Genomic DNA, 24,268 nt, shown 5'->3' with positions numbered 1-24,268 from the left:
AGATTTAGGGGCCTGTAGGCCATCACATTTGAGGCATCACCTCGCATCCCCGCCAGGTTTCTAATGTGGGTCAAAGATGAATGTTTGGGGGAGCTGAGTGGCAGGTTTGGGGAAAGAAAATTTTTTGACATGTTGAGATGGGAGAGCTCATGGGACACGCAGAAGATGTCTGGAAGGAAGTTGGCCATATGGCTGTCGAGCTCAGGAGAGCAGGAATAGAGATTTGGAGGAAACTCAACACATCTGTTGAACACACTGTGTTCCAGGCACTGGGACTGCAGCTATGAGGAAAACCATGTCATGGAGTGAGAGGTGCAATAAAGAAAAATGGAGCAGCATACAGGGTGACAGGTGGGAAACTGCTCTTTTCCCTCCATCTGGGGAGGTAGAGGAAGGGCTCCCTGAAAGAGGAAGGGGCCCAGCCATGAGAGAATTGGCACAAGTGTGGGCCTGGCCAACAGAAAAGCAGGGACAAATGTCTTGGAGTAGAAAGGACTGGCCAAGGTTCGGAGAGTGACGAGAGGTCAGCGGAGCTGGAGCAGAAAGGGAGAGAGGACAGGAAGGAGCGTGATTAGGCCATCGGGAGGACTGGGGATTTTATTCTGAATGTGATAGGACCACTGCCTGACTTAGCCCGAGGGTCCTAATCTGATCTGCAACTTAGAGTCATGCCAACTGCCCTGGAGAAGATCAGATCCTTTCCGAATGACCTCCAAGCAGGCTAACAGCCCAAGTTGGCATCAGATTGCCCTGGTGCACAGGCCAAGAGAGTAACAGGTGGGAGGTGGGACTCTACCAAATGAGGGACACAGAAGAAGAAGAAGACCGAGCTGCCAGCCCTACCATTCTCTGGGACCAGGAAAGGAAGTGTCCATCAGACTTGATGACTTAGTGACCTCAAGGAGAACAAGTGTGAGGAAAGTGAGGGCAGAAGGAAGGTTGCTAGGCTATGGGCAGAGAAAAAACACAAGAACCTCCATTTATCTTCATTTTTTCCTTCCTCCCTTCACAATTTCCGTTGGAGTGTGTGTTTTATCACATAACACTTACATGTATATAACTTATAAACAACAAATATGCATATACCAGAGGTTTGTGTTCAACATTATATTACTGATAGATAGAAGGTACAATGCAAAAGGTTTGGAGACCACTGGGGGCCACACCAACTACAGAGATAAGTGAAGACGAAAGGGAAAGGACGCTTTGGGAGAATTGGAAAATGTCAGGAGATGGGCGGTCCCTTGGATGCTGATCAAGGTCAGTCAAGGTCAGGGCATTTAGCGAGTGAGAGAGACGGAAGTGAGGAAGGGCTACAAAGCCTGTTGTTTTCACTGCTGTACCCACCATGCTGAGAAGAGTGGCTGCACACAGCAAGGTGGCAGAGGATTATTATTACTACTTTTTTTGAATGGATGAGTCTTGGCAAGGAGGATTGAGAGTGGTGAAGACAGAGCAGAGCGAGGCTGAGCTGATGTAGGGAAGAGCATGACCAGCCCCAAGGCAGCACATCCATGACCATTAAAACTGCAGATGGAATTAACATTGCTAACCAGCTAACCCTGAGATGGATTATTCCAGTGGGACCAATGTAATCACATTGAAGAGTGAGAACCAGACAGACTCAGTCACATGTCGTCGCCTTTGAAGACAGAGGAGGGGGCCAGGAGCCAGGAATGCAAGTGGCTTCTAGAGGCTGGAAAGGCAAGGAAGTAGATTCTCCCCTGGGGCCTCCAGAAGGAACACAGGCCTGCCTGCTGACATCTTGACTTTAGCCCAGCGAGACCTGTGTCACAATTACCAGAACTAGGAGGTAAGAAATGCGTGTTGTTTTAAGCCACTGAGTTTTTGTAATTTGTTACCACAGCCACAGGAAACTCATAGGGACCTTGGTACTTGGTACTAGGGATTGGGGGAAGTGATGACAAATACCTAAAACTATGGAAATGGCTTTGGCATGGGGCATTGGGAAGAGCTTGGAAGAATTTTGAGGAGCATGATAGAGAAAGCCTAGGCTGCCTTGAACAGACTGTTAGTAGAAATATGAATGTTAATATTTCACTGTTCACTGGGTGGCCAGGCCATGCAGTCAAGGTGAAAAGGCAGGTAAGTGCCATCTAAGGGAGAGACTAGTGCATGATTCAAGGTCACTGAGAACAGATAGTTCACACGCCGGGCACAAGTGGTGCAGCAACTACCTCTATAGCAGGAAAAGAGAGTGTGTACAAGATCCAGCCTCTTACAATGTGCCTGCCCCCGCCCCCACTCTGTAGGGGTGGAGGGCAGTGTGGCTCTACCCTCAGTCCTCACTCATGGGGTCTGAAATACAGAAAGCTGGGGTGTGCCTGGGGGCCATTGCCACATGCTCTTTAAGCAGCACACAGGAGCACACACTGAGCCCGAAACAAGACAAAGAGTTCCTCACAAGGTGACAAGGTCAGCATGGACTGTGAGGGCTCTTTCTGTCTTGGTCAGGCAGTGTCCCAGCCCAGGGCCCATTCTTACGTGACAGAGCTAGCAGGGGACAAAAGACACGTGCCGTTCCTACCAGTTTACTAGCCAGGCTTCAGAAGAAATGAGGGCACAGCAGAGAAAACATATTGTACTTTAGAAAATACCTAAATTGTCACGAGCAGACCATTAGGAGAAACAAGGACCTCAAGTTCTCTTATTCCTATGGTGTACCATCATGCTACTTTCCACACGCTGACACATTTTCACCCAGGCACCCAGTGTATTTGGCTTTGGCCATTTGCCATAAACTTCATGACATGTTTCCACATTCTTATGTAATTTTCATAATTATCCTTTGAACTGGCAGCCTGGCATTCCAACCAGTTGGTCTGTCGTAATTTATTCAGTCATTCCCTACTTTATTTTTTGCTAATAGAGAGAATTCTGAAATGAGCACCTGTGTTCAATATTTTACTGACTTCTTTAATACCAGTAAGTGTAATTAGAAACAATTACGTTGTATGTCTTTAAAAGTATTCCATTTGCTCTTTCCCCAAATATGGACAATTACTCCAAATTTGTAAGAGGAGGCACAGAGAACGAACACGGGAGAAGCATCGAGATCCTGGCCACCAGGCCTGACTGGATTTCCAGGACTCCTCATTTCTAGGGACTAATGGCAGATAGTGTTTTTTCCCCTCCTTGGTGCCATTGAGGAGGTTCTGGTTTGGGGCTTGGCAGATGCAAAGACAAAATTCATGCTGTGTGTGAAATTTATCTTATCAGTACATCCAAGGAAAATGTGCTCCTGGGGAAAGTCAGCAGGGTCCAGAGGCCAGAGGGTAATAAAACCACACAGGCCGAGGAGAGAAACAGCTGGTCCTGGGCAAGCAGTCGGCACTGAGCAGGACCCGGGTATCGCTTGGGAGCACACCTGTTTCTCCCCTGAACAGGATGGAGACGCCCACCCCACCCAGGGAGGCGGTAAGTGCTGAGTCTAAGAAACTGTCACTGTCCCTTTCCCATTGGGAAAAGGGTTCTGTGGCGGGAGGGGAAAGCTTTTGAAGTGCTTCTGGCAAGGAGAGGACAGCACTGCCCCTGCCTTTCCTGGGGTGTCACCAGCCCTGGGAGATCAGTGAGGGGGGAGGCAGCTTCATCAACCAACACAGCTCTTCTCTGACAATCTCAGTACGAGATTCTGTGTGGAGTATCATGGTGGTGGTAGCTCTACTGTCCTGAATGATAGGAACTTACCGTCTTTCACTGGATATTTATTAATAAGGTGCTATCTCAGAATAGTCATTATTCACATTTGCAAAACTCTTCAACCATTTGATACCTGCAGGAATCCTGAGAAGCAGACAATATGTGTTATAGTCTAGAAACCCATTGAAATGACTTTCCTAGGGTCTTAAAACTGGCAAGAGGAAGAACTTGGACCTTGACTCACTGTGACCTTCCCCAGCCTCTTGTTATTATGAAATGAAATAATCTATGTGTAAAAATACCTTGAGACCTGTAACAATTATATAAATATAAGATGATTTTTTAAACTACTCTTCACCCAGCTGGATTCCCATTTCAATCCAGTAGCACATTTTGTAGACTCTACTTTCAACATATGTCCTAAAGCAGATACATTTCACCATCTCTCCTAAATCATTGTTGAGGGAGGGAGGTTGAGTCCAGCTCCAATGAAATGTGGGAGACTGGATGACGTTGGAGATGTCACCTCCCTCCAACCTTTGCCCACGTCCTGTTCCCCAGCCACTGAAGGTGCCTGAATCCTGCATCTTGCACTTCTGGTTCCCAGGTGTACGGGGCTGAGGGCTTTTGGCAGTCAGGCAGCTGGTCAGGGGTGCAGTTAACAGGCAAGCAGAATGGTGGGAGGATGGTCCAGTGACCCTGCCTCTAGACCAGCTAGTTTCTCACCTGAATAGAGGGAGATGCCCACCCCACCCAGGAAAGGCTGAGTCCTGGGAGGCACCGATTCAGGCAGCCACAGATCCTGCCCCAATTCTGCCACCGCCTCCTCAGACTCTGGCTCTGGGGCCAGTTCCCCTGAGCTGCCCTGGGTGCTGTGGTAGCCGTGGAAGCACAGTTGCCTTGGTTTTCCTGATCCCTGCCCTGGAATGAAAGACAACCCACATGTGTACTTCAGGGTCTCTGTTGCTCCCTCCATGTGGAACACTCCTCCCCAGATGCTCACAGTCTGCTCCCCCTAATCCATTAAGGGCTCAGCTCCAAGGCACCTCCTCAGAGAGGCCTTTTCTGTCCACCCTACCGAACACAACCCCTCTTTCCCTCCTGTTACCTTGTTTTAGTGTCCTCATAGCATCATCGTTATTTGGAATTCTCATATCTGTTTGTTCTCCCCTCCCTCCCCCACCTACCCTCACTAGAATGTAAGCTCTACAAGGGCAGTGCGATGCTGCACCTTTTCCTGAAGCATCCCCCACCTCATCCAGGGCCAGGCACATTTGATGCTCAGATATATATGCAAGGAGGGAATGAATGCAGTTGAGGAATGGGAAACGATGCATGTGCACTACCCCCGTCCCCATGTCTCAGACCCCTGAGAGCCCCACTCCCAGCCTTGGGCTGCAGGCCCCCAGCCTGCCACGACCTCCACCTCCCCAGGGCACAGCCTGGGGTCCCCTACTTCCGGCCCAGCCTCAACCCCACTTCCAGAAGTCCTAAGTTCCACCCCCCAGAGTCTCTCATCTTCTACAGAGGCTCCAGCCCACGCTAGTACTGGCGACATTGAGTGCAGCCTTTGGCTCGGCCTTCCAGTACGGCTACAACATCGCCGTGGTCAACACGCCACACAAGGTAGGTACAAGGTGACTGGGAGGCTGCCGCCATTTTCCTCTGTGGAGGCCGCCATCTTCCTTCCGGAAGCTGCCATCTCCCCCAAGCACTCCCTGGATGCCCGCTTCTGGAGACCAGGGGGTGACTAGGGTTGTTTCTCCCTGGAGTTTCATCCTTTCCAGGTTCAATGGGACACTGGAGTGGGGTAGAGTGGGGTGGGGGGAACCTGGCTTCACTGCCCAGTTGCTTTGGGCCTTAATCCCACTGCCCTTCCCCTGGGAGGGCCGCTTGCAGATAGCAGAGAGAATGGGGTCAAGGACTAAATGCTGGGGCATTTGGGGATTGGGGTTGGGGTTGGGGGAAGCAAAGGAAAAAGAGAAGGAGCCCCTGTAGGTGAGGACGAACCTGAGGGAAATGTCCCCAAGGCCTAGTAAAAGATAGGAGGCAGGGACACCTCTGCTGATAAGTCAAGATGAGGACTGACAGCTGACCACTGGCTTTGACCTCATGGAGGGCATGAGTGCCCTTGACAAGAGCAGCTGAGGTGAGAGCTGGAGGAAAAGCTTGACTGGAATGGGTTCAAAGGAGAATGGGGGGGATTGAGGAATGACGGTGAGGACAGACTGCTTTTTGCAGGAATTTTGCTGCACAAAGGAGCAAAATATGAAGCTTAGTGAGGGGAGATGAGGGGATCATGTTACGTTATTGTAAGGCAGGAGTCATGTTTGTATACTAAGGGGAAGGATGCAATAAAGAGGGAAGGGCCAGTGGTGCAGGACAGATAGGGGACAACCGCAGGGAGAAAGTCCCTGAAAGGGCAAGGACAGGACCCAGTGTCTGTTACCATTCACTTGGGTATATAAGTTCTGCTGTACTTTAAAAATCAGTGTCATCAGTTTATAGCTATACTTTATTCAGCATTTGCTTTAGAGGAGGTACTACAGTAGTTGCTCATGGCATATAGTGATATAATTACTACCATCGATGGGACATCTTTTCTTGGTTAAGCAATGTACCATCACTATATCACATTGAATGGCCACCAATTCTCTATTAGGTATATATTGTTTCTATAACCAATGAGGAAACTAAGGCTTATAGCAGTACTATAACTTGTCCAAAGTCATACAATTAATAATAATATTTATGTTGCCTCTTGCAGAATAAGACCCTGCAAAGTGAATTTTTTTAACCCCTTTTTGTGCAATCTGGTTCCTCATCTCGCCCATCGCCCATCGTACAGTAGGCTTTTTCATTCTCAGGTAACAACAGAGAATCAATTGTGACACCCTCGGGGTATTGGCAGAAGCGTCCTTCAGAACAATGGCAACAGGCAGCTGAGAATATTACCTCATTATCTCTCATGAGTCGCCCAGTATTCTTGGCTGCTGATGGGGCAATGTTTTCCAGGTCTTGAAGTCATTTTATAATGATACCTACTTCGAGCGGCATGGAACATTCATGGACGAGAAGGTCATGCTTCTCCTGTGGTCTTGCACCGTATCCATGTTTCCTCTGGGCGGCTTGTTGGGGTCACTGATTGTTGGCCTGCTGGTTGACAAATGCGGCAGGTAAACAGGAGGTGTGCTATTCTCATTTAAAATCACATTAGTAAACCACACTGTCTCTGGTGGTTGTGCATGTGGTGGGGAGTGGTGTGACCTTGAAAAGCAGGAGGCCTGGAGTCTAGTCCCCACTTTGCCATAGACGTGATACCCTTAAAGCAAGTCCCTGAATTTCTTGGGATTTCTTCCCTTGTCAGTTGCACGGGAACAGCAGTCCCGTCGTCAACCCCACGGAGGTGGTACAGCCTTTGATCAAAGTTCTTGACGGTACTAGTGCCTGGTCAGCACTTCCAGCAGGTACTCAATAAATGCTTATTGACTGGGTTTAATTTGTGGTCAGGTGGCCTGTGGCTCCAAGTTGTAACAGCTGCAGCCTCTCCCTGCGTGGCCTCATCAGTGTTGTTCTGAGGTTTGGGGTTGAGACTGAGTCACTCCACATGGTCCTGTCTCGTGTCTTCTTCGAGAAGGCACAGTAGCTCTTTGTACTTTGCTTGGCTTGCACGGACTCACTAACACTCTTTATGCCCAAGCTCAGGTGCTGCAAAGACGTGACTCCACAGATAAGGGAGGTAGCCCAGGTCAAGGTTCCTGGGAAGGAAGGGTGTGAGCCAAAGTCTCAGGGTGACACACCCGGGAATTCTCTCGGACCACACCCACTCTTTGGATTTCACAGCTACACTTGGATTTGCTGTACCAAGGTGGACAGTTTGTGGGTGTGAGTGGAAAACCCTCTAAAGAAACTAACTTCTAAAGAACTGTGGCAATTCAGTTTTCATGCATGGAAGAAAATATTGGCAATTGAAAATTAGTTATTTATTGAAGCAGGACCAGTGGGACCTCTTCTTCTAGATACTTGATTAACAATTGATGTGCCATATGCTGTGCACTTGAATGAAGGAAACATTCAATATGTCGTAATGATGCCATAATCCAGACTTTTTTGTGATTCAGACTGTGCTGTTCTCTGCTACACCAGGAGTGACTGGACTGTTCTAGAAGCTCAGGCTTGGCCTCCACTTCCTGCCTGAACCAACAGTCACAGGACTTTGGCAGTGGAGGAACCTTTGCGATGGATTCCTTCACCTCCATCATTTTGCAGATGAGAACCCTGAGACTGGCTGATGCATTAGAGCTCTCCTTGTCCCAGTGGGGTCCAGACAGCCCTGAGCTAAACTATGGCTTCCTGGTCAGCAGGAAGCGCTGGGGGAGGGCTGGCTCGGGTGCACAGTTTGTTCTCTCTGGCTTCAGGGCTGGCTGATCCCCTGCTCTCAGAGTTTGGGCTCTGATGCAGCTCTCTCAGGGGTACAGCTGCCCCAGGAGAGAAAAGGGGTCTGAGAAAGCCAGTCTGCATATCTGGTTAGTCCAATGCTGCCTGGCAGAGAATTTTCACAGTACTCTATGCTACCCCTCAGGAGGGGTTTCTGGGTTTCTCTTTAAAGACCCCCTACCCCCTAATCCCACCCCCACTCCTGTCATCAGAGCCCGACCCCCTGGTTCAGCACACAGTGACATTCAGGGGTCTGATGGTCCCCAAAGCTGAGCGGAGTGTGGGAAAATCAGAGTGGTGAAGCCAGCAGCTGCTCCACAACCGGGGTACCCCATTCCTTCCTGATTCCCCACTGTTTTCTCCTCTGGCAAAACCCAAGCCAAAGAGGGTGAGGGGGATAAGGGAGCCATTGATGGAAGCCAGCATGGGGGGCACAGAGCATAGACTGGAAGGGAGGGGTAGATTGTGAGTGACAGGCAGGGGACAGACAGCATAGTTGTGTTTCTCGGACACCCCCTCCCTCTCCTTCATAGACTCATGGGTTTTCAGCCTTGGAAGGAATCTGAGAGATCACCTAGTCCGACTCTGTATCCCCCTGTTGTGGAAGCCCCTGTTCAACATCCCTGGCAATCTTCATCTAGTCTGGTCTCTGCTTGACTACCACCAGTGACAGAAGGCTCCCTACCTGCGGAGGCATCTCATTCTTTGTCCTTCCCTGCTGTTCTCAGTCAGCTCCAATTGCTAGCATGTCCCCACACCGCACCCAACCTGGGACTTCTGTCTGTCGGTCCTTGCTTTCCTGTTCTTCCTGGCCACCAACCTTCTCAGGCATATTCCCGCCCTTGTAATGGCTGCCTGGGGAATAGGAGTTGGTGTCAGGAGAGCTTCTGCCGCCTCAGCCCCCTGCCCTCTGGGCTCTGCTGTCCTTGCAGAAAGGGAACCCTGCTGATCAACAACATCTTCGCCATCGTCCCTGCCATCTTGATGGGAGTCAGCAAAGTGGCCAAGGCTTTTGAGCTGATCATCTTTTCACGAGTGGTGGTGGGAGTCTGTGCAGGTACCTGGAGTGACAGCTGAAGCCCCAAGCCCACGCTCAGGTTCACCAAGCGGGAAAGGGTCTGAGGCCCAGCACCACCGGTCAAGGCTGGGGCAGGGGAGATGAGGGTCTTCCTGGTTCTGCCTGGCTCATTTCCCTCCTGGGGCATCCTCCTATCTCTCTGTTTCCAGGCCCTCGCAAACCTCATGTTCTCTCTCCCCTCCCCATTATTTAACAAAACCTCTCAGGGAAGGATCTTTAGTAACTTTTGAGTGGTGAGCACGCAAGGGAGTATACAGATGTCATATTATATATTTACATAATATTATTGAACAGTAACTACCCCAATAAATTTAATTAAAAACACGTTTTAAACACCACACTTTTACCTTGAAGTATCAGTAAGTGACAAGGCTTTACAAGGTGTCTTCTGAGGAGGACATGCAGTGTACACTGAAGACGAGGGCTTCGAGGAAAAGGAATACAGAATTTGGGGCCTTGGTCAGCAGGAGAGCCCCATTTCTTACCTGCAGTGGTTCTTCTATTTTAAAAAAAGTGATACAAGTAATCTGTGCCTTAGAAAAGTCAGAAAGTAAGTCAGAGAGTTGTCTTTAAGTCCCACTACCCAGGGCAGGTGGCCCCAGCTCTACAACTAGGACGGAGAGGAAATTCTCCTCACACCCTGCCAGCGTCCCCTGAGAGTTTGAGGATTCTGGAAGGGTTTCCTCCTAATTGCAAACTAAACAGCCCACATGGCCCATTTCCATCTCCCTGGAGGGAGGTGGGGGCTGAGCAAGCTGCCTGTCAGCAGTTCTGACACCATGAAGCTCGGGGATCATGAGATGGAACTGAATTAAGTCTCAGGGTCCCAGGTCCCAGGTCACGGGAGGCTGGGATTTCTTTGCTACTCTCCTGATTTTTGTTTTGCTGGACCCAGGCATCTCCTACAGTGCCCTTCCCATGTACCTGGGGGAGTTGGCTCCCAAGAACCTTAGGGGCACCCTGGGGACAATGACTGAAGTTTTTGTCATCGTGGGAATCTTCCTAGCGCAGATCTTCAGCCTGCAGGCCATCCTGGGCAATCCTACAGGTATTGGTGGCACCCCAAGGTCAAAGGGAAGAGGGTATGTGGGGAGCACATGGGGGCTGCAGGCGCTGGGTCCAGCTATTCGCTCAGCTGTGCCCATGTCACTGGCGGAGCAAGTCCGTTGAGTTCCAGAGGTGATCTTTGGGCTGAGTAATGTGCAGTTTGGTGACATGGGTGACCTTGAGAAGGACAGTTTTGGTGAGTGATGGGGACAAGTTGAGCTTGGGAATAGAAGGAGACTAGGAGACAAGAGACGTACACAACTCTTGGGAGTCTGACTATTAGGTTGGTGCAAAAATAATTGCGGTTTAAAAGGTTACAAATAACTGCGAAAACCACAATTACCTTTGCACCAACCTAATATAAAGGGAAGGAGAGAAGTTGGGTGGTAGCTGGAAGGGGGAGTGGGCTGGAGAGGAGAGGTTTTCTGTCAGCTGGGAGAAATAACAGAGTATATGGCGGCTCTGGGAATGAGCCAGTAGCCAGGACATGGACAGGGCCGTCAGGCAGCACACAGCACAGCTGTTACCGGCTGGGTATGGCGCTTGTAGACGTTTTCTTCTGGTTGCTTCTATTTTCTCAATGAAATAGGAGGCAAGCCCATTGCTAGAGAGCGGGCGGGGCGGGTGGGGGAGAGTTGGGGGGGGTGGGGGTGAGGGTGGGGGAAGGGGTGAGGGTGGATGTTTAGGAGAGAGGAGAAGGGGTGAAACAGTCACTGGGGGAAGTGAGTGCAGTGGGGTTTGCTTTTGTTTTTTCATAAACGTTTTCAAATGACACAAATTCCTTAGTGGGTGGATTTATGTCTTTGTCCCCAAAGTACGATGAAGGGACTTGGAACCCAGTAGGTGCTCAATGAAAGGTCATTAGTTCTAACGATTCCCAGACTGCCCCAGTGTAGTTGAACGTTACGCGCTCTAATCATGGAAGGGGACCTGAATGAAGGCATGCTGGCTGGCTGCTGCCCAGAGCCACCTGGCACTGATGCCTCGCGTGTGCTCTCTCTTCCAGCCCTCACCACACTGGGTGTGGCGCTTTGTTATTATCACCATCATATCATCATCTTTACTGATGACACAACAAGTGTAGAGGGGGTAAATCAATCATCCAATTCCCATCACAGCTGGCAGGGGTTAGCTGACTCAGTATGTCCTGCTTAACCCGATCCTTCCCGAAGGAGCTTCCACAGCCGCTGTGCTGGGTACACCCCCGCCCCCTACCCAGCCTCTAGTGAGGGAGAGATGTCATTCGTAGCCATAAAATTAGCAACAAGACATGGCTTCATTTTCTCTAGGGCTCACACTTTTAAATCATATACTGTTCCTAAGAAAAGCAGTGCTCTTCCCGCAAAAGGAACTGATAACATATCGTTTTAAAATTGTAATTATTTTCTCCATTTTAAAATGTGGAAACCCTGTGTGGTTGGGTCCTGGGCAGCCACATCTTGGCAAGGACTAGATCCCTGCTGTCCTTGGCTCTCACCGAGGGCTAGAAAGCCATGGGAAGTGACCTTGTAAGAGGAGACTGTTGGGACATGGGGAAGGTCAGCTGGAGCGTGCCCATAGCCCCCAGGGATCCCTGGCAGTCAGTTCTTGGTGTCGGTTTGTTCCAGGCTGGCCTGTGCTCTTGGCACTCACGGGGGTCCCTGCGCTGCTACAGCTGCTCTCTCTGCCTTTCTTCCCTGAGAGCCCACGTTACACGCTGATTCAGAAAAGAGATGAAAACACAGCTCGGCAAGGTACCGGAGATACAGGCTGCTCTGTCAAGACCCTCTCACCCTCTGTCTTCCCTGCCACCTCCCACACCTGCCCAAACGTCTCAAAGCAGAGAGCGGGCAGGTGACGGGATGGGGAGAAGCGCTCGGAGACGCAGGTGCAGATGGGAGAGAGTAGAACTGTGGTGGTGAAGCTCTGCGGTGTGGTCCAGCAGAGAAGGCAGACAAGGTCACGGTCAACATCATGGCTGATGGGTGTTGAAAGTTACGAGCTTGACCAGGGTGGGTGTGGTTGTGGTTGGGGACACCATCCCAATGTTAGGGACCTAGTTGGGGTCAGTGAGCATTCCACACTGGGAGAACAGCCTGTGGCCAGAGGTGGGCCAAGCTTGTGGGGAGCTGCCCCCGGCTACCCTAAGCCATGTGTAAGTGCCATCAGCAATGAGATGAGGCCGCTCTGCTCCCTGCAGCTCTGAGGAAACTGAGAGGCTGGGCTGATGTGGATGACGAGATGGAGGAAATGCGTGTGGAGGCGGAGGCCGAGAAGGCTGAGGGCCGCCTGTCCGTGCTCAACCTCTTCACCTTCCAGCCTCTGCGATGGCAGCTCATCTCCATCATTGTGCTCATGGCCGGCCAGCAGCTTTCCGGGGTCAACGCGGTACGTCGGGCCGTGAGGGGCTGGCCAGTGTGCCCAGCAGTCGGCAGGAGGTCCCAAGGAGGGGTGATTAGCCCTGCAGTGGGGCTACTGCGGTATCCAAGCAACGTTCTCTCACAGAACTTCCGGTCCTCTTGAAAGCCACTTGATTTTATTAGACCCAACAAACATTTACTAAATTATCAAGAATAGTATGCACATGAGTACTGTAGTGTGCATATTGTTCCAAAGTTCCAAGTGTGCAAAGCTGAGTTCTGTATCCAGGAGGAATGAGAATGAAAAACCAGTGGCTGTAGCTCACTCCTCAGTAGCTGGGATAAGCCAGAGTCCTAAATACATGGCCGCCAGGTAATTGCACCCTATTGCACAGGATGTTATTGTTGCAAGGAGCAAGGCATCCCTGGAAAAGGCTCAAGCAGAACCAGACTTAATTTACAGAAGCAGCTCAAGCAGCGGAAGGCCAGGGACGCAGCTGGGCATCCATTAGGAGCAGCCCAGAAGCGAGGACTGAATGTCTTGAGGGAACCAGGGAAATTCTCTCTGTCTCTCCACTCTACTTCTCTCTCATGCCAGCCTCACTTTTCTCTTGCTACAGAACCTTTTCTTTGCTTCCCAGTCCCCAAGAGAAAATGTCCCCTGCCGATAGTCCTTTCACCTCTCTTCAAGAGACTAGCTGGCTGAGATGAGCTGGAGACCTTCTAGAACCAATTTCAGGTTCCCACGGGAGGTGGTTAGTGAACACAGTTTGGATCACGAGCCACCTTGGACTCACTTATCTGCGACCGTTGGTGGCATCGCTTTCTGTGAACATGGTTCTTTGACTGTAACTGGAGCTATGGGTGGTGTGGAGGGAAGGGTGGAGATCTGAAAAACACATGTGGGGAGTCCGGGGGTTGCTTCCATAAATGTCTGTGATTGGGTGGGTAATCCAGTTGGTACACAAGTAAAGTGTCAGGAAGAGGTGGCATCAGGCCTTCAGGGCCTCGTGAACGTTTAACAAGTGATGTTGGGAGTGGTAGACAGCCCCTGGCAGGAGCCGCTGAGTGGGCAACAGCATGTGTGGCTTTCGGAAGGGCTGTGTGTCCTGGGCCCTGGGCTGGGAGAGAAGCTGAGCTTGGGATTCGCTTGGCCCAGAATATAGGGCAAGGTGTTATTCTGTGGAGGCTGAGATAGTGGACTAACTAAGCGATGGAGGGAAAAGTCTTAGAGTCGTCTAGTCTAGCTCCCATATAATAGGCGCAGAACCTGAGTCTCAGGGAGGGGAGGACCTGTATAACTGGGGTGCCGGGCAGAGCCAGGCTCCATCCCAGGTCTCCTGACTCCAGGTCACAGCTCTTTTGTCCCACTACCAACTGCCATCTTCCTGTCAAAGGGAGGTTCCCTGGGATGTCAAGACTGTTTGTTGTGGCAGCAGGAAAAGTAAGCCTGTCCTCACAGGCCCTGTGCTTCTGTATTAGATAAACTACTACGCAGACACGATCTACACATCCGCTGGCGTCGAGGCTGCTCACTCCCAGTACGTCACCGTGGGTGCTGGCGTGGTCAACATTGTGATGACCGTCATCTCGGTGAGTGACCTGGAACGTCCTTTCCCCTGGGGTGGGAGGGGAGGTCCTAAGCAGGTGCCCTGCAGGCAGACAGGCGCCCCACAGAGTCCACTGAGAGGCACTGGGGGCACAGGTCCTGGATCACCTCAGGGACATGGGCTTCGGGACGTGCACATACTTACCACTGTGTGACCTTGACCTGGCTACTTAATACCTTCAAAGCCAAGTTTCTTCCTTTGCAGAATGGTGACGGTGATTGCAATACCCATTATGCTGATGTAGGTGTTATTTATTGTTGGTGTAAAACTGTTACTACATAGTTTTATATTTAAAATCTGAACCACTTACGCCTTCTTGCATATGCTGTTAAAAAAGTGAATCCAAAAAGTATGTCTGCTCATGTACAAAGTCAGGTGACCATGACATTCTTTTCTCCAGAACTTTTTCAGTGGTTGTCTTACATTTTTTTGATTCCTACTTCTTGAGTTACTTGTGAGGGTAAAGGTGTTTTAGAAAGCTTTTTATTACTTATTTGTATTTTCCCCAGAGCCAATTTAAGGCCAATCAACTTTCAGAGGGTTTAGCAGGGTGGGAGGGAGACATGAAGGGGAACAGCAGGAGAGAGTGATGGGAGGATTGGGGGCAGGAGCGAGGCCCCAAACCCCATTCTCCACCCTCCCTCCTGCTCATTCCCTTAGCCCCTCCCCTCTTCCTCTAGGGCAGATCCATCCTCCATCCTCAGAACCCTTCTACTCTAGGTAGGCCCCTCTTCCTCGTCATCTTACCTGGAGAACCCCAGCCAGAAAGACAGGGGAGCCTCCTCTCTGCCTGGGGACCGGAAGGGGATGGGGCACCAGGCATGGAAGGTGGCCTTACTGCTCTAAGTTGTGTGTGTAGGGCTGGGGTTGCTCCTGCCAGGCCTCACTGGAGGGCAGTGATAATCCCATCTGTAGGCTTGTTGGCAGAAACGGAAGTGACGTGCGTAAAGTGATTGTGGAAGGTCTGGTACTGAGTTGGCCCTCAGTGTGGCCCTGTGGTTGACGCTGGTGTAGGGATGGAGTAGAACTGGAAATGGTGTCAGAACCAGAGGAAAGGAAGGAATGCCGGCCAGAAGGAGCATGGCTTCTGTGTGGAATATTCGAGAAGGTACAGGCTAAGAAAAAGGTGCATGTCCGGGAAGTGGAAAAGGAAGTGTGTGGGGTGAGGGGGACCCTCACGATGTGAGACCAGATTCTGGGTGGCCATTGCCTGAATTGGAGCAGCAGGTGGTGGGAGGGGGCTATTTTAAAATGTAGGTTTTTACTAAATAAATAAATAAATAAATAAAATAAATAAATAAAATAAAACGTAGGTTTTATTATTATTCAGGTATGATGAAGCCAACATATCAGATGTTTGCCATTAAAAAGATAGGTTGTCACTCACAGTTCCAAATTGTGAGAGGAGGGAGAGAGGGGCAGGCCACGTGACACAGGGCCACTTGGAGAAGCACCAGGGACGGGGTGGGGGGGGTGGGGGGGCGGTGCACAAAGGCCTTTCCTGTGGTTTCCGTGGGAACAGGAAGACAGGTGAGCAGGCTTAGGACTGGCCAGTTTGAATGGTTTCGGCTGGCTCTGGGGCACGGAGGCCGCCCCGGTTGTCTGGTACCTGCCCTGGGTGATTAGGGTAGCGGGCAGTGGCCCTGAGCGTGAGAGCCCAGAGAGGAGGTGGTTGGGGTGCGGGCTCTGGATGGGTTGGTTTCATATGAAAGGCACGCTCAGGGTGATTTGTTTACTGCGTCTAGAAATTGGCTAACCACGGTAGTCCCTCCAGAGGTCAGCGGGGCCCCAAGATGTCAAAGCATCAAATACAGAAACTAGGAAGTGTGGTCATGACAGTGGGGTGGGGTTGAGGTGTGCAGGTTGTGGAGATCCAGGGCTCTGCTGGTGCCTGAGACAAACAAGGAAGGGCCGTGGTATAGTCTGATGGCGTGAACTCAAACTCACGTCGAGATAAGCAGCCTATGTTCCATGTAGTAGGCAGCAGAGGTAAGAGGGGGCCCTTAGGGAGGGACCGGAGGAGGGGATGGCGGCACCAGGTCCAAGAATTCGGGGCGTCCCCAGTGCCATCAAGCCCTTCAGCTTCTTCCCTTCTCCTCCAGGCTTTCACTGTTGAGTGGCTGGGGAGACGGCGCCTCCTGCTGGTCGGCTACGGCATCTGCGGTTTGGCCTGCCTCACCCTGATGATGGCGCTCCTCTTCCAGGTCTGAATTAATTTCCCTGCCCCATCACGCAGGGAAGGGGAGCGGGACCCAAGCCTGCAGGCGTGTGGGAGGCCGCTGTAACAGAACCAGCACCAAGCGACCAGGCTGGTTCTCAGCCGCGTCTAACTCCACACCCCCTACACGGCAAGTACTTTGTAATGCCTGGTCCTACAGGGCCCTCACCGACCCGCAGTCATGCAGATTAAGTAACTAAATAGAATGCTCTAACCATAACGTAAAGGAGAAACAAGAAGAATTGACAACAAAATAGGTATTTCAATATGTAAATGCACTAGAAAATACCCACCAATGATGAGCGAGAGTGGATATAAGAGAAGGGAGATCAGAAGTCATGCCATTCAAGAAGTAGAAGTAGATGGGAACCAAGTTGGTGTGGACGACAGAATAAACTCGCGTTAGGATAAGTAATAACCATGGACCATACGTGTTTGTATGTGATAGGAGAAAGGGAAATCGCCTTAACTAGAGCAGGGACAACACAAGTTGTCCCTGCAAGTAAGCATGGTTTGATTTATAAATGTGTCGTAAAAATAATGCCCCAGGTTGCAAAAGGAGGCGGCGCTCTCATCTTGAAACCTGACTTCATGTCAGCATGTATGTCGGTCTCTAATATTAGAAATATCTTGGAGACCTGATCAGAATGAAGTGGGAAAATAAACAGTCATATGAGAGGATATAAAGTAATTGGAGATCGGGTCAGAGTAAGATTGGAACACAATCTTTCTTGTTTTCTCCCCAGACAAGAAATATATCATTTTAATTTGTAATTTTTCTCAGCCTATATTTATTACCTGTGTTCTACGAACATTTTGAAAATACATAGGATGGCCATAACATGAACTGTTCTGAAGACACCAGCGTCTTGTACGTCCTCCCTTACTTCTTTGCCATTGTTTTTGTGGTAACTGCGCCCGCAGACAGAAACCCTTTTCAATTAAAACTGTATATTTGGAACCGCAATCATACGTGAAGATGAGAAGCTGCAGAGAGGTTATTTTGCAATTCAGAGACAGTGTCTTCCTTCTTCTCCAAGCTGTCCTTTCTGTAATGACTTCCTCTTAATTCCTGGCTGAGAGCAAAGACCATCAGGTAGACAACTGGCCATGTTCAGGGAATCACCCAGGAGCCTGTTGGGGACAGGGCTGGCGGGGAGCAAAGGACAGGGCTGGGAGGAAAATACTAGTGACAGTCCTGTCTTGGTTTAATTAAAGTTTCCTTTTTAAAGATCTTAATTTTTTTTACTTTAAAACTCATCTAAGTGTTTAGCAGAAACTTTAGGGACTTTAGGCAAGTGAAAACAAGTAAATAGAACTAGACATTATCCACGGAGAGAATTGCCAGTTACGTCTGGGAAACCTTGGTGGTGTCTCCGGCAACCCTTTTTGTCTTACTGCCTCTATCCAACCGATCAGCCAGTCCTATCGGCTCTGCCTGAACACATACCCACGTGGCACCATGTCCACATGGCACCATGTCCAGGACGGCCCCTCCAGCCTCAGCCATCCCTCCCTTGTGTCAAGTTTGGAAGTGGACCCCAAGCTGCCCGCCTGCTTCTGCCCCGCCACCCACAGCTGTCTTTCTTGAAACGTGAATCAGAAATTGTCCGTCTTCTGCTCAGAAGCCTCAGCTGGCTCTTCACCACATGTCATCCTGTGTTCTGGAGGCTGTCCCTCTCCCCTGTCATTTTTCATTGGACAATTCATGGAGAGAGGTGTTCCTGGCCCACCTCACGGCAGCGCTGTGCCACCTACTCCTTCGTAGCCCTTCTCATAACTGCAGTGAAACAGTTCCACGCCCAGTTAGTTTAAGTCTGTACCTGGTTTTGCGCCGGCCGTTGCCCTGGCTGTAGGGGGCAGAGACGGCCTGGCAGCCCTCCTGGTTCCATGGCTTCTGGGGGGATTCTCTCAGCTGGTGCAGCGTCCGGGTGCCAGCTCCAGCCCTGCCGATCGTCTGACTGGGCCGTTGCTTGACCCCTGAGGGACTGGACGTCCTCATCGTCTGTGCTCAGGCTCTCTGTACACTGAGTCCACACTTGTAGGATTGAAATGATAATATCCTCGCTCAGAGGGACATCATGAAGATGAAGTGGGTTGATAATTGTGAAGGGTAGAAAATTAAAAAAAAAAAAAAAAAGGAGGTGCACTTCCTGTCACATTACTCTCAACTAGAAAAGGCTTGTGGAAGCCTGTCAACTACAACAGGATGTCACTCCCTCTTCTCATCTTCCTGGCGCTCTTGTCCATAGCGCCCCTGAAGCCCACGTAGGTGCTCAAATCCAGGTGTGGCTCCTACCTGTGGCGGGAAGGCGGGACTGCAGGTGGACCCATCTGCACGTGGAGTCTTGGCCCTGAGGTCTCAGCGGTCCCAGGCCGGGCCTTGTCAGGCACAGACACCATGCCTCTCCCCACAGAGCAGGGTCCCGGAGCTGTCTTATCTTGGCGTCATCTGTGTCTTCACCTACATCGCAGGACATTCCATCGGGCCCAGTGAGTACGTGCACACTCCGACACCCCCTCCAGGGCCTACCCAGCACGTTGTATCTGGACAAATAGTTGTCAAATGATCTCATGCCCTTGACTCGTGCTGTGCTGATGTGCCCTTTACCTTTTCCTCTGTTCCGGTACAAACCCCACCCACACTTGAAGGCCAAGCTCAGTTTGCCTTTTCCTCAAAGGCCATTGCAAGTCACATTCACTCAATCAACAAACATTTACTAAGTGCCAGCCAGTGCCACAGCCAGACCTGGGCCCCGCCAATCTCCTGTGACTCCCAGAGGTGCCCAGCCTCAGAGCTGAGCTTCTGCAAAAAGGGAGCTCGTACCAGCCAGTCCCCACTGTGGGCACCTCGGTTTCCATCCAAACCCTCTACACGCTTGCTTTAGCCTCCAAGCCCAGAGCCCACCCGATGCTCAATTGCCTTTGGTCCCCTGACCTCCAGTTACGGTACCAAAATAAAGGCACTGATCCATTCAACACACACTGATGGGATAGATACCGGCTTTCCTGTGCTGTGCCATGCATGGGGGACAGAGCTGTGAACGAGGCCATACAGTGGTGTTTAAGGGTATTTAGGTGGGCTTTTCGGCATGTGCCCTGTATGTGGAGGCAGGAGGGCCCAGGAACAAGAGGTCGGGCGTGTGTGTGGGAGACCTGGGTTCTAGGGCTCTGTCCCTCACTGCCTGTGTCACCAGAGCAAGCCACTGAGCTTTTCCAGGCCTCGGGCTCCTTAGTGAAGAACGTGGGTAATCAGATGTGCTGGCAGATTGGGGATCAGATCCTGGACTGTGTGACATGTGAGCCAGGTCCTAAGGAACTGCATTGCTCCGGGTCCCCAAGAGGGGAGGAAGGAGGCAGGACAGGGCGAATAGGACACTCCCCTCAACGGTGAAGAAGGCTCCCTCCCTCTGGATCCTACGAGTTTCACATTTGATGTTCCCAGGGCAGCTCATTCGGGGGCTTTGAATTCCTTTACATCTCCATCTATTGAGACTGAGCATTTTCAGCGTGGTCCCTGTCACCCCCAAGGGTCAGAAGTTGGCTGGGGGAGGGAGAGAATTTTATTCTTTTTATGTGTAAAGTCATAGATAAACATACAGTACATAAACAGATACACAGTGTATCTGTGGTATTAAAACTGTATGAGTGATGATGCTTGGGGGCGGGGACAGGGCGTGGGAATGGCTTTAGACAGTTTAGACAAGTCTCCCTAAGGAAAAAGGTTGAGAAACAGACCCAAGGTAAGGCGCCCGCAGCAGGCACTTGCCATTCCCCAGACCTACCACAAGGGGGAAGCACTTTCCAAGCCCAAAAGCTCATTTGAGCTCTGCTCCCTTTCACTGTCTGAGATTTTCAAAATGACACCCACACGAGGGAAGAAAGGATTCTTTGTGAACCTCGGAAGGAGGTTGTCCCCACCCTGCACCACGCAGCTGTGGGTGAACCCAGGAGGAGCCAGAGGGGAGAGGAAACTGGTGCTCTGGCTTCTTTCGTTGGCCAGGCTGTGCTCAGAAGGGTCTGGGGTTGGGGGCAGGGGCCTCCGATCCCCTCTCCACTCCATTCATCCTGTGCTTTCTGCCCTCGAGGTCCCGTCCCCTCCGTGGTGAGGACTGAGATCTTCCTGCAATCCTCCCGGCCAGCCGCCTTCATGGTGGACGGGGCAGTGCACTGGCTCACCAACTTCATCGTGGGCTTTGTGTTCCCTTCCATTCAGGTGAGTGGGGACGTCCGGAGGGAAGCAGGGGTGGGCGGCCCCTTGCCCCATTCCCTATTCCACCCTGCACACCCTCAAGGCAGGAGGGGCTCCAGGAAATAAGCAGTGGTTCCTGCCCAGCTCACTAAGAACATCAGCTAATTCGACAAGGGGTGGCTGGCAGACACATTCAAGGTCCATGAAACACATGGCACCACCTCCGTCAAACTCTGAGTATGACAGTTTCCCACGTACTGAGAGCAGCTCTCATTCAAATCGTGAAGGGCTCTGGTCTGCCAAGTTCAAAGGCAATAAAAAACAAGCTGAAGCCAGAGAGAGGGAGCAAATCCGCTTGCTGCTGCCCCCTTCCTCTGCTTCTGGAGGTGTGGACATCAACTCCACGTTCTCCATGCCTCAAGGCCAGAGGATATAACATCGCTCTTGTGAAAAGGCTAAGTAATCATTTTTGATATGAGGACAGGACCCAATTTTCTAACTATTTCACTCTTCCAGAAGTGAAACTAAAACTGGCCACCCAGAAACTCCTTCATGACTCACAAAGCCCCCCCCCCCAGAACTGTCCCTGTCATTTCTTTGTCCTCCCTTCCCTCCTGTATTTTTGTCTTGTGGCCTAGGAGGCCATTGGGGCCTACAGTTTCATCATCTTTGCTGGAATCTGCCTCCTCACTGCTGTTTACATCTATGTGGTGATTCCTGAGACCAAGGGCAAAACATTTGTGGAGATAAACCAAATTTTTGCCAAGAGAAACAGAGTTGAGATTCTAGAGAAGAAAGAAGAAATCACAGATGTTGGGTCTCAGATACCCTCTGTGCCTGCCATGGAAACTTCCTTTTAATGGCTCAGCATGTCCCCCAATACCACATCAAGGCTTCCTTCTCTGAGAAAGGGGACTTCCTGCCCTAAGCCTTGAGGGGGAGTCACAGCTGTGAGATTTTTGTGCCCCCCAGTGGCAACTGGGAGACTTTGGAAAGTTTAGTCCCTGATTTGGTTGAGATGTGGTTAGCTTCCAGCGCTAACCCCTGGGAGCAGTGATGCAGGAGGATGTACATGTACATGAGCATTGATTGGCAAGACTCGATTCTGTGACTACATTGGCTCCAAAACTCGAATGACGTATGGACACACTTTTATAAAGTAAAACTTTTCAAGTTCAGCGATTGGTATGGAGGCCAAGATCCCGGTCAATGTGTTGGTTTGAGAATCAAAGGAACTAGAGGCCAAAGCCCTGGATCCCACTGCCTTCCTGGGGTAGGGGTCACGCCTTCTCTCACTCTGTGGCTGCATATACCCTGGTCAGCGTCACAGCCTACAAGGCCAGTTGGGCAAGAGAGGTAAGAATGATCTTGGGATTGTTTAGAAAAATACTCTCTCTGGGTTGGTCAGTTGATATCTGCTTGGAAACAGGAGAGCCCTGTATCGAAAGAGCTAAAGTGCCAAAGCTCACTCACTAAGAAATACATAACCTGTATAGCCCTATATCAAATAAAGAAATTGAACTTGTAGTTGAAAAACTTCCCACATAGAAAACTTCAGGCTCAAATGGATTCACTGGTGAATTCTACCAAACATTTAAGGAAGAAATAATACCAATTTGACACAAATTCTTCCAGGAAATGAAAGAGGAAGGAGTATTTCTCAACTCATTCTATGAAGCCACCATTATTCTGATTCCAAAACCAAACTAAAGACCTTACAAGAAAACTGCAGACCAATACCCCTGATGAACATAGATACAAAAGTTATTGACCAAATCTTAGCAAATAGAATACAATGATATGTTATAAGGATAATAATATATCTTGACTAAATGGGGTTTATTCTAGGAAAGCAAGGTCGGCTTAATCCTCCCCAAATTTATCTATAGATTCAACACAATTACAATCAAAATTCCAGCAGGATTTTTTTTGGGGGTGGGGAGAGTAGAAATTGACAAGCTGATTCTACAGTTTATATGGAAATGCAAAGAACTTAACCAAAACAACTTTGAGAAAGATGAAGTTGGAGGACTAATATGACCTAATGTCAAGACTCATGATAAAGCTACAGTTATCAAAAGAGTATGTCATAGCAGACAGATCAATGGAACACAATAAAGAATCCAGAAATAAATCCACACAGACAGACAACTGCTTTTTGACAAAAGCAATTGAATGGTGACAAGATAGTATTTCCAACAAACGTGCTGTGATAATTATATTCATATGTGAAAAAAATGAACTTTTATCTATACCTCACATCATGTATAAAAATTAACTCAAAATGGATCATAGGCCTAAATTAAAGCCTTAAACTATAAAACTTACAGAATAGAACATAGGAGATAAATATTTGTGAGCTTGGGTTACACAGAAACAATACCAAAAGCAAAATCCATAAAAGAAAATATTGATGAATTGGACTTTGACAAAACTAAAAACTTCTACTATTTGGAATACACTGTTATGCCAATGAAAAGACAAGCCACAGACACAGATGTGCCAGATGTGGCACATCTATGTGAAAATCATGTATCTCAGAGAGAGTTGTATCCAGAAGTATAAATGTATAATATATAAAGAACTCTCAGAACTCAATAAAAAGAAAACAAACAACTCAGGTTTTAAAGTAGGCAGAAGATTTGAACAGATACCTCACCAAAGAAAACATATGATTGTAAATAAGCCCATGAAATGATGCCTAACATTATTAATAATTAGGGAAATACAAATTAAAACCACAGTGAGATACCACGACATACCCATTAGAATGCCTGAAATTAAAAATACTAACTACATCATGTGTTGGCCAGGATATGGAGAAACTGGAACTCATGCACACTGATGGTAGGAATGTAAAATGGTACAGACACTTTCAAAACGTTTGCCAGTCTCTTAAAAAGCCAGACATCTACCTTATAATCCAGCATTCCACTCCTAGGTGTTTACCCAAAGAAATTAAAGCACATGTCCATACAAAGCCTGCTACACAAATGTTCATGGCAGGTTTATTGGTAATGGCCAAGTGCTGGACACAGCATCCCTGGGTGAAGGAATAAACAGATTGGGGAATAGCCCCATGATAGAATACTACTCAGCAAAGATATAAGCCATTGCCGCACGCCACACTGTGCATGGGTCTCAAAGTAACTCTGGTCAATGAAACAAGCCAGACCCCCCCAAATGCATATTGTATTATTTTAATTATATAAAATTGTAGAAAATGCAGACCAATCTATAGTGACAGAAAACAGACCAGTGGTTATGTGGGGGAAACTTTTGAAATTATGGAAATGTTCATGATCTTCATCGTGGTGATAATATCATGGATGTGTACATATGTCAAACCGTCAAATTGTACATTTTAAATAAGAAAAGAAATGATTGATTAAAAGTATTTTTAAAAATCACATTAGTAAACCACACTGTCTCTGGTGGTTGTGCATGTGGTGGGGAGTGGTGTGACCTCGAGAAGCAGGAGGCCTGGAGTCTAGTCCCCACTTTGCCATAGACGTGATGCCCTTAAAGCAAGTCCCTGAATTTCTTGGGATATCTTCCCTTGTCAGTTGCACGGGAACAGCAGTCCCGTCGTCAGCCGCACGGAGGTGGTACAGCCTTTGATCAAAGTTCTTGACGGTACTAGTGCCTGGTCAGCACTTCCAGCAGGTACTCAATAAATGCTTATTG

At 49.4% G+C, this 24,268-nt stretch overlaps 1 protein-coding gene across 1 annotated transcript; it reads left to right on the top strand.

Moving 5' to 3' along the window:
* The first annotated feature begins 3,408 nt into the window (after nucleotides 1-3,408).
* SLC2A7 (solute carrier family 2 member 7) lies at nucleotides 3,409-23,984 on the top strand. The gene is made up of 12 exons (XM_019746667.3): nucleotides 3,409-3,438; nucleotides 5,188-5,286; nucleotides 6,676-6,836; nucleotides 9,030-9,154; nucleotides 10,071-10,223; nucleotides 11,830-11,955; nucleotides 12,402-12,589; nucleotides 14,044-14,154; nucleotides 16,274-16,375; nucleotides 18,807-18,882; nucleotides 20,478-20,605; nucleotides 21,220-23,984. Exons 1-12 carry the CDS (start codon nucleotides 3,409-3,411, stop codon nucleotides 21,439-21,441), a joined length of 1,521 nt encoding a protein of 506 aa, XP_019602226.2. The 3' UTR covers nucleotides 21,442-23,984.
* Nucleotides 23,985-24,268: the final 284 nt, after the last annotated feature.

Source organism: Rhinolophus sinicus, chromosome 14 (genome assembly GCF_057876585.1).
Source record: "Rhinolophus sinicus isolate RSI-liver-muscle chromosome 14, RSI-T2T, whole genome shotgun sequence".
Classification (NCBI taxonomy): Eukaryota; Metazoa; Chordata; class Mammalia; order Chiroptera; family Rhinolophidae; genus Rhinolophus; species Rhinolophus sinicus.
This window is presented reverse-complemented; position numbering and strand designations above follow the sequence as displayed.